The sequence below is a fragment of the Salvia splendens genome, chromosome 1 (genome assembly GCF_004379255.2).
Source record: "Salvia splendens isolate huo1 chromosome 1, SspV2, whole genome shotgun sequence".
Classification (NCBI taxonomy): Eukaryota; Viridiplantae; Streptophyta; class Magnoliopsida; order Lamiales; family Lamiaceae; genus Salvia; species Salvia splendens.
In genome coordinates this window covers 19,885,580-19,896,250 of record NC_056032.1, presented here as the reverse complement: position 1 = coordinate 19,896,250, position 10,671 = coordinate 19,885,580, and the positions used below count along the sequence as shown (strand labels likewise).

The window sequence follows — 10,671 nt, the reverse complement described above, 5'->3', positions numbered from 1 at the left end:
AAAATATCCATCAAATTTCCCTAGTAATACGACAATTACATTATAAAGGATGCAAATATCATTTTGTTCTCTATTTTTTAATGAAAAATCATAACTCTACCCGTATGTCAAATTATAAATTAATACCTATATTGTCTTTCTTCTTAATAATTGTACTACCTTATAAATTAAAAATATTACTCTGCCGTCCCACAAATTTAAACAATACGAGATTTTATATAATGTTATTTTGTACTAGTACATTAAATAAAAATAGAATAAAATATACTACTATAAACAAAATAATGTACGCATAATATTATTTCTATTTTTAAGAAATAAGTTAATTTTTACTAAGATACTAGTATAAAAAAATGATAACGAGTCATCTATGACAGAAGGTCCTTGACATGGAAATTCCAACTCAAATTGTCATGAATCCTTAATTTTGTAACATCACATTGATATCTTGTTGAAATATTGGTTCGCAATTTGAAATATCAAGTAAATGAAATTCCAATAGAAATCTAAATCTAAAAGAAACTTTTAGCTTATTTTGTCGATGAAATAAAATCATTAACTATAGTGAAGTGCCATTTGCAATGTCTGATTCTAATCAGTAACTAACTGATTTTCTTCCTATAAATACAAATAAAAAATGGAATGTTTTAATTGAGACAGAAAATATATTCACAATTTTGGGGTATAAGTATTTTTCTTTGATAAAAAAAATCCAAACGAAACGAAATCAAATTCAGTTTCTGTTACACTGTGTGTGTAAAAATGGCTCTAAACTGTGCTCCGCCATTGCTAAACTCGAATCTCAAGCTCTGGAACAAGCACCGAGAAGCACATTTCTGTGTCGCCAAGAGATCAAACGCTGCTGTCAGCGGCAGAAACGCTCTTCTCCGGGGTTCTCACAGTTGCTCAATTTTGGCTAATCATAACGGATTTAGAATGCATTTTGTGCGGCCTACTGCCAAACGCAACTTCACGAAGGTAATAATACAGAACGAGACAGTTTTCTTTTACTTCGTTCCTAATTTTGGTCAATTGGAGTTGAATTCATTTAGAATCTTAGATACGGAGTATAATTTTACTTTTGTTTTGTTTTTGGTGGAAGGTTGGAGCTTCTTCGGATGAAGCTCAATCGTTGAATTCTGAGCAGGACGACTTTGCTTGGTCTTCTGTTTTGTTACCGTAAGTTTTTCTATTTTTTATTTATTTTTCATTTTCTTGTAGGTTAAATAGAGGAAGATATTATGTGTTCCAACTTCTATTCTCGGCAAACTTAGCACATTTGGTTTGAAGTTTAACTTAAATGTGTGTCTCTTCAGTGTGCAGAATAATGGAAAAAGAATTCTAAATAAGTTTTTTTTTGTTACCGGTTATCAGAAGAAGGCTCTACTCTGTTTTGAAATTGAAATGATTTACACGATTTAAATTATTCATATAATTTGGATGCGGTTGAGCATAAAACCTTCGTATCTGCAACTTAGGATACTTAATGCACTGTAGCATATAACTATTATCATATTGGTTTTTAAGCTTGTACTGCGACGTTTGATGATACTATGAAACTGTGGGAATATATATATGTATATATATATATATATTGTACATACGATTCTGTTTTCTTTTTGTGATGGTTATACTTTATTGTCAGTTTTCTATTCCCTGCCTTGGGGGGTTTGTTATTTGGCTATGACATTGGTGCCACCTCTGGAGCTGCAATTTCGCTGCAGGTAACGTTCGTTCTTTGCGAATTCTAAAGCTTGACGACTTATTGTTATTCTTCTTTTGGTTTCAGTCACCTGAGCTCAGTGGTACCAACTGGTTCAACCTTTCAGCTATTCAGCTTGGTTTAGTGGTATGCTTTAAGATTATATGGCACTCCTGGTATCTGTTGAGATGGCATATTTTTCATTGATTCCTCTATTTTTTGTTTTGGCTTTCCGAATGAAGGTTAGCGGCTCCCTTTATGGTGCTCTTTTTGGTTCGCTCATTGTATATCCCCTGGCTGATTTCCTCGGTACTTTTTATTGAGTAACATTATTTTAGTAATTTATTTGAATATCATAAAAATGTAATAAGTCTTTTGGTTGAGTAAATCTAGGAAGGAATAGAGAACTTATCATTGCGTCCCTCCTTTATTTGAGTGGTGGTCTGTTGACCGCCTATGCTCCTGGTCTCGGAGTTCTCTTGATAGGACGATGCTTATATGGTCTTGGTATTGGCATGGTGAGCTTTCTAAGTTTTTTCTTGAACGCACATGGCAACTATTTTCCATTTGTTAATCAAAAAAAATTTGGCAGGCAATGCATGGGGCGCCTCTTTATATTGCAGAGACATGTCCATCTCAGATTCGGGGCACTTTAATATCTCTAAAGGAGCTTTTCATAGTTCTCGGGATATTGGTAAAAACTTTTACCATTATCAATTATGTTTTGCGGTGTATATTGTGTACATAAGCTAAATCTTGAAGAATGATCTTCAACACAGATAGGCTACTTTGTTGGTAGTTTCGAAATCAATGCTGTTGGAGGGTGGCGTTACATGTTTGGATTCAGTGCCCCAATTGCATTGGTCATGGGGCTAGGGATGTGGAGTCTCCCTCAATCTCCACGATGGTTGCTTCTTAGGGCTGTTCAAGGTAAAGCGTCCTTGCAAGAATACAAGGAAAAAGCTGTGCTTGCGCTGAATAAACTGAGAGGCCGATCAACTGATGATAAAGCATCTGAAAAACAAATTGAAGAAACCATTGTTTCCTTGAAAACTGCATACACTGGTCAGGATTCAGAAGGAGGTTTTCTTGAGGTTTTTCAGGGCCCAAGTCTGAAAGCCTTCATAATTGGTGGAGGATTGGTCCTTTTTCAGCAGGTTTAATGACATGCTTCCAGTTACATATCTAAGCTGTTGTCTGAATATAATTTCTCATAATGCGTATTCTGTAAAATGTATCAGATTACTGGGCAACCAAGTGTTTTGTACTATGCAGGTCCAATTCTTCAGGTACTCCACTTCTATTGGTTTGACTGATCTCTGTTTTCTCATATCTTCCATATTTATTTGATGTTCTTTTTGAGATATTGGTTTGTGAAATCTGTCATTTGTCCTTAGACTGCTGGATTTGCTGCTGCTGCTGACGCGACAAAACTCTCAGTTGTTGTGGGGGTATTTAAGGTACGCATAAGCAAAATAATTTTCACATGGTAACCTTTTTTGATTTGCCTTTATCAAATAAACTTCCCATCGTAGGTAACCGAGTCTAACCGGTGTCTTCTTCTTTCAGTTGCTCATGACTGGAGTAGCTGTCCTGAAGGTTGATGATCTAGGAAGAAGACCCCTTTTAATAGGAGGGGTTGGTGGACTTGTATGTAACTTGCTGTCACTGTTGATTTTGTATTTAAATCGTCTTACTACAAATGGATTTCAAGTGATTCTAATTATAGTTGCTAATATGAAGTGAACTATATTCAACTTTTACGCCCTATCACATTGATCACAGGCTTTGTCTCTGCTGCTGCTTTCTGCCTACTACAAATTCTTAGGAGGGTATCCTCTGCTCGCTGTAGCTGCATTGCTTCTCTATGTCGGTTGCTATCAGGTGATTGTGTTGCATGTGGATGGTGCATAAGCTTAACACTGAAATATGATAGTCTCAACCATGTACAACAAAACACTAATTTGTTGTTGGTTGGAATCCCAGATATCATTTGGACCTATCAGTTGGCTTATGGTGTCCGAGATATTCCCTAGTCGGACAAGAGGAAAGGGTACCAGCCTTGCAGTACTAACGAATTTTGGCTCAAACGCTATAGTAACCTTTGCATTCTCTCCGTTGAAGGTACTGAGAGCACTCCCATCCTTATGTATTTAAGTTCATTGCTTTCTAGAATTCCAAATTTTATCTGGGAAGAAGATGATATTGTAAAAAGAATAACATGTGCAATTCTGCAGGAGTTACTTGGAGCTGAAAATCTGTTCCTTCTATTTGGAGCAATTGCTATCCTCGCACTAGTGTTTGTCGTAGTCTATGTTCCTGAGACCAAAGGGTTGAGCTTGGAAGAAATTGAATCCAAACTGTCGGAGTGAAAATCTTTAATTTGGAAGCTGTGGCTATCATTGCAGGTTTCGGTTCCTTGACGTCTGTATATAAATGCGTACACATTACTTCCTATGCTGACATTTTAATATCATCACCGTACTCTTTTATTGAGTAGACTTAAATATTCTGGAAAGATGTAATGCAACCTTTGATGAGATTAATTAATAAATAAATATCATTTTGTTTAGTATGTTGTTTAGAAATTTGACTGTTCAGAAGGAGAATAGGATATCAATTTACAAATCTAGATCAGAAACTGAAAGGCATACAAGAAATGTTAACTAATGGGAAGGAAATGAAAGTATTCGAAATTTACAGCCAACAACGGAAAGAACTATGTGACCATTAACTTGAATGTGAGATTTTTTAGTGATTATTGTTCGAATGTTGAATAGTTGAAGTATTTCTTTTGTTGAATCAGAATCACTAATTATCAGCAGAAAATATTTAATTACTATGCAAATTTCTGATACAGTAAAACCCCAAAAAGTAAATGCAGGAAGACAGTAAGATAATCAGTTGGTGAGGAGCAATGTATTGATAGCATACTCTCATTTTACCATGATCAGTTTTCTGCAATTATGGATGAGCTTTTGACATGCAAAAGCATGCACTTTACTAGTATTCACATGTCAAGAAATGTAGACAAGCTCCAACATTCATCCAAAATGGCTGGGCTTTTCTGTATTTTTCTTTTCAGTATTACAAACTAGTGGGAGCAAGGCTCTAAACCTCAGCCTAAACACAGGATGGATAAAACAAAAAGTTATACAAAAACAAAAGTAATTTGCTAAATGCTGTTCTTCTCGGTGGGTGTATTAACAAGGCACTCCAAAAGCAAATCGTGTCATTTGCAGCCTATGAATCTTCAATTGGCTTGCAGAATCTTACCATTGGTTTCTTCCTCATAATCTGTGGCAATCCACATCAATGAACTAGTTATATGTTTAGCTACTTTTAATTCATTAGAAATTCTTGATGTATTTTCCGTTTCCATAGGCTAAATATTAAGGTTATGGCAGGGTACTGTAACTGCTAGAAATGATGTACTCATATTGTCTCTGTATTTCTGTAGTATAAGAATGAATTGAAACAGTATATCACCTTCATGAGTATTGGTGGACACTGGGAAGATAGGTGAGTTGTTGGTACTGTTAGTGAAAACTTTGGTAGAACGAACATGGACTGAAGGCATGCGGTTCAGTTGAGCATTCGATGGAACGATTGAAGTGTCAGGAGCAGCAGGAGACAGACTTGCAGGTTTTTCTGCATAAGTTGAAGCAGCAGGTTTCAGTTGAACAACTGTTGGAGTGTTTGAAGTGTCGACAGCAGCAGCAGACGGGCTTGCAGATTTATCTGCATGGATTGAAGCCAGACGGCTCGGTTCAGCAACTGTTTTAACTTCCGAGGAGGCAGAGGCATCGGAAATCAAGCCTGCAGATGTTTCTGTTGAGTTGGAGGTCTCCTCCTGCCTTAACAATGAAGAGACAGCCTCTTTAACCTTATCCACAACACCCGTCTCTCCAGTGCTTTTCCTAGGACTGATGCCCTCTGTTATAGCCTGTGAGAGTGCTTTTTCATCTTCTCCAGGCTCCAGCTTGTTCAAGATAAACTCCTTCACAGAAACTCCTCTTTCGTATGTTTGAGGACTTCCGGTTGCACATTGCTTCATGTTTCCGGCATCATCCGTCACATTTAGCCGTGCTTTCAGGTTTCCCGCATCCTCACTCATTAACTCTGCTTTAGCTTCCGGACATGGTTGTGTTTCCGGAGATACACCAGCAATGCCAGCAATCTTAGTAGCAATTTTGTGGGTTGCATCAGACACGACATTGCAGGCCGGAGCCAGTTTGTCAGCGACAGCGTGACTAGTGTTTGTGATCATATTGGTGCTATTGTGGGTTGCGTTGGACATGGCAGCGCAGGTTGGAGCCAGTTTATCAGCTGCAGCATGAATCTTGATTGTGACTATGTTCGTGTTCGGGCTTACAGGTTTGTCGACTCCTAGCAGTGAAGCTTTGTGCTTCATGTTTGGCGCCTTATGACTCTCAGAGATGACAGGATCCGCCCTTGGGTGCTGCCTTGCCGTCTCCTTCAGACAGTCGGGTGCTGCTTCTGACTCATACACTGGATTCAGAAAAGCAAATGATGTTAGTCAGCAATTAGGGGTGAGCATAACTGAACTGTGACCGAAAAATCAGTTCTGGTTTGTATTCGGTTCGAAATTCAGAAACTGATTTTTTTGTAGTGTTTATATTTTAACTTTGCACATGCAGGTATAAATCCATGAAATCAAGATTCAGAAATAGGGTTGATTGGTTAGCTACTTGGAGCGCCTAGGAACTCAGGATCATAGGCTTGTTCATGATCCAAGTCATCTTCCATCGTAGAGCCCCGAGTAGGAGTCATGTGGTTGTGGTCGTGATCGTGGTGGTGGCTCTGGCCGTGGTTTTGATAGAGACTCTGGCTCTGGTTGTAGTTGTGGTTGGAGTCGCGGTTGTGGTTGTAGTCGTGGAATTCAAATCCATTCTTGCGGCGGCCGCTGATGCTGCGCCTCCACTTCTTGGCTGTGTCTTTAACCAAAGAGAGAACAGACTTCTTGGTGTCGCCGGAAGTGCAGTAGGTGGGGCAGACTTCATGATCATGGCATGATCTACCGCGGGGCGACAACTTTGACCAGTATGCTTCTTCATCTATATTAATTAACATTATTTCATTTCAACATTCTCAAACAAAATATACATAATAGGCATGTTTATTTAAATAAAATACCTCTTAGGAGCTGCTCAAAAGTGGGGAGCGTTTGAGATTTAGGGCTGCTCTCTGAAAATTTCTTTATCCTCTCAAGTTGAGCCATTTTTATGCGCTGTTGAAATGAAATAGACAAATATATATACCAACCCTTTTTCTAAGGCATGTATTTCGGCTTCTTCAATGGACTATAATCTAAATCTAAATTCTGCCTTTGGCTATTGCAATTTACTAATATGCGACTTCTTGAAATTATACTTTAAATAGTATGAGTAATTTGACTGGGTTTTCTAACCATAATTTTGTTCATTTTATGGTTTTTTAGTTCTGAATGGAATATTTATTTTGTTTTTATTCATGTATCCCCTTTGAGGCTAATACTTATGAATGCAAACGTATTCAAATGAAGAGTTGATTGTATTTTAAATCACCATCTTTAACTGGATTTGTAAATTTACAACGATGAACTTTGGTTTTTTATCGCAGTTAATGTTTAGTCTTATTTTCGATTTTAGATCTAATATTTACTAGTACTTTTAATGCAACGTTTTGGTTTTTGTAAAAGAGGGTTGCTAAGATGAATGATTAGATATAGTAGTTAGTATAGTTATAATTTTGTTTGAAGAAAGGAATCCGCCATATTTTGGTGTTTGTTAAATAATTTTCGAGTAAAAGAAATAAACCCTCTATATTTATGGAAAGAAACAAGGATGATAAAGAAGAAAGTAGTTTGTATGAATACTCAACAGTCAAAATGTAGAGAAAAGGCTAGGCTTCGGCCTTTCAACTTGTGTAACCCTCCATTTTATTTATGATATTCCTGACCTTCCCAATCCTATAAATAGGTGGGGTTTGAGAGATGAGATACACCAACAAATCATTCTCTCATTCTGTATAGCTCTCAAAGCATTCTAGTTTGTATATAGTTGCATTACATTGCTCGGTTTTCGTCTCCAATTTAAGTTCGTCGGTGTCTAGGAGTTTGAGGTGCTTCAAGTCGGTAGGAGGAAAGTCGTTTCATCTTTGGAGACGTTGCGCCAATCCGTGAGCACTAGCCGGGGCGTAACTCGTCTTGCGATTGTTGTAAATTATGCCCGGCTATTGCTCACGGATTGACGCAACGTCCCCGAAGATAAAACAAATTTCATCCTACCGTGTTGAAGCACCTCAAACTCGTAGGCACCGGTGAACTTGAATTGGAGGCGAGAACTGAGCAATGCAATGCTCCTACATGCGAACTAGAATGCTTGAGAGCTAGAGAGAAGAGAGAATGATTTGTTGGTGTCATCTCTCAAACCCCTACCTATTTATAGGATAGGGGAGGCCACCTCAAAGGTCTTAGCATTAAGGAACACCATAAATGAAATGGAGGTTACCCAAGATGAAAGGCCCAAGGCCAGCCTTTACAAATTTCCCATGTGTTCTACACAAAATAGCAAGAATCAATTGACCATTTCATTGATTGTTGAATATGAAGAACATTACAAACTTATAGCATAGGTTGGAAGCATCCGGAAATTCTTCTAAATCTATGTACTCCACTGCATCTATATATTCCACTACACTCTAAACTCTTTATTACAACACTTAATCATAACTGAATCACAAAGATCTCTTCTTCATCATTCCATACTTTGCCACGTCTCTCCATGTCCTTTGGTGGTCATGCATTTCATTTTCGTACTAGTAACAAACTCCACATTAGATACAGCTTGCTCACATCCATCCTTAACCAAATCTTGTGCACCAATCTTTTCGACTTGATCAATAACCACGTTGGCTTCAACCAACTTTCCTTTGCATGCAACGTCAGCTTTGTCTTGAGTTCAGGTTAACAAAGTTCTCTAGATGCCCCTCAATCCAAGTGAGGCCAACGAAGTTACACCGAGCCTGTCTCTCAGCTTCATGAAGGATTGTCGACTCAAGGGATTTTTGAAGATACCTGCTATCCTCAGTTGTAGGAACATGTCAATGCTCTATGTCTTTGGCAAGAACCTTATCTCGAACAAAATGAATGTCCAACTCAATATGTTTTGTTCTCGCATGTAGAATTGGATTAAAAGCTAAAGCTATTGTGAACCCATGTTGTCCACCCAGATTATTGGACTTGACACTTCTTTATTTTGAGTTCACCAAGCAGAGAACTCAACCTTGTAACCTCAGATGCAACTTGTGCCAAGCTTCTATACTCTGCCTCAATGCTTGACCTAGCAACTACACTTTGTTTCTTCACACACCATGAATTTCATAGTATGTAAAAAACCTGTTTATTGATCTTCTATCATCAATATCAGCTGCCCAATCAGAGTTAGAAAGGGCAGAAATAATTCCATTTGAATTCCAAAATCCAAAGTTCCATATAGATACCTAAGTATCCGTTTCACTGCCCTCCAATATGTATCAAGAGGTGAAGCCATGTATCGACTCTTGTTCACAATACAATTGATATCCGACCTTGTGTTTGCTGCATATTGCAATGCACCAATAATGCTTTTGTACAACTTAGGATTTGGGACTGGTTCTTATATATTCTTGCTTAATTCACATCCAGACACCATAGGACTAGGACATCCCTTTGCTTTAACCATGTTTGCTTTCTTTAAAAGATCTTTGATGTAAGCAGGTTGGTAAAGTGTAATCCATTGTCAGTGGTTTTAACAACTTCAACTCCTACAAACAAGCTCACATTCCCAAAATCTTTTAATGAAAAATGAGAATTTAACTAAGGAATGATACTCTGAATTGATAAGAAGATACCTGTTATCAGCATATCATCTATATAAATGAGAAGATATCTCACATCACCACCTCTATGAAGAACATAGATGCATCAATGATACTCTGAATTGATGAAGAAGAGCTACATGTTATCAGCATATCATCTATATAAATGAGAAGATATCTCACATCATCACCTCTCTGAAGAACATAGATGCACCAGCTCTTGACTGACCAAGAGAAAGGAGTATTGAGTGAATTGTGAAGAACCAGACTTTAGAGGTCTGTTTGAGGCCATAGATGACTTGTTGAGTTTGCAAACCAAATATGGACCTCTCTGCTCAAATCCAAGAGGCTGCTTCATGTATAACGTCACACCCCAACCCATCTGACATATATTCTTAAAATAAATAAATCCAAGAAATTTTAAAGTTATTAATCCACATGTTAAATAAAGCACGCATATCAGATACATTAAAAAACCAACATCTATTTATATCATTGATATCTATGAGTCATAATCCAACATATATAAATTTCACCTTTAATTTGATATTACAATTATCAAACATATTCTCCAACTAATACATATAATCATAAGCATTAATAAACATAAATAATTTCACATCCATATGCATATGTGTCCAGTTTATTATTCTGTGACAAATCAAGCCCGGTATCTGCCCGAGATTTCCAATATGGAAATATGATTTGACCCGTAGGTCCCACTGTGATTTGATCCGAAGGTCCCATTGTGATTGACCCAAAGGTCCCAATATGATTGACCCGAAGGTCCCATTGTGAATTTCAGATCCAGAGGGAGACCGTCACCAGTCCTTTTTAATTATATGATTCATATAATTCCAAAACTATATGTAAATTATATCTATTGCATTAATCACATATCTGTATCATATTTCACCAAATGATTCCAATACATTATATAAAACATATCCATATTATTTTCGTAACACATAGATTCATTTTAATCAAATACATACAAAATAATGACATAACATATTACAGCTGTGTATAATACCTGATGATTAAGATAGATAATCTTATGAAACCATTTGATTCTGTCTCGTGAGCTTTAATCCTTAATTCTATGAGAT

General features: G+C 37.2%; 2 protein-coding genes across 3 annotated transcripts; one reads left to right on the top strand and one right to left on the bottom strand.

Moving 5' to 3' along the window:
* The first annotated feature begins 696 nt into the window (after positions 1–696).
* LOC121745001 (D-xylose-proton symporter-like 3, chloroplastic) lies at positions 697–4,274 on the top strand. The gene is made up of 14 exons (XM_042138741.1): positions 697–978; positions 1,103–1,179; positions 1,646–1,724; positions 1,790–1,849; positions 1,945–2,011; positions 2,096–2,220; positions 2,295–2,396; positions 2,482–2,859; positions 2,944–2,991; positions 3,100–3,162; positions 3,272–3,352; positions 3,488–3,586; positions 3,689–3,826; positions 3,940–4,274. Exons 1-14 carry the CDS (start codon positions 763–765, stop codon positions 4,072–4,074), a joined length of 1,668 nt encoding a protein of 555 aa, XP_041994675.1. The 5' UTR covers positions 697–762; the 3' UTR covers positions 4,075–4,274.
* Positions 4,275–4,427: 153 nt separating this feature from the next.
* On the bottom strand, positions 4,428–7,031 carry LOC121745010. Of its 2 annotated transcripts, XM_042138761.1 has the most exons (4): positions 6,860–7,031; positions 6,415–6,780; positions 5,192–6,214; positions 4,428–4,999 (listed from the first exon to the last, which is right to left on the bottom strand). In XM_042138761.1, the coding sequence occupies exons 1-4, from the start codon at positions 6,942–6,944 to the stop codon at positions 4,956–4,958; spliced, it is 1,518 nt and encodes a 505-aa protein (XP_041994695.1). In that variant the 5' UTR covers positions 6,945–7,031; the 3' UTR covers positions 4,428–4,955. The 2 variants fall into 2 exon arrangements, with proteins under 2 accessions (XP_041994695.1, XP_041994687.1); XM_042138753.1 differs by having other exon boundaries at positions 4,428–6,214.
* Positions 7,032–10,671: the final 3,640 nt, after the last annotated feature.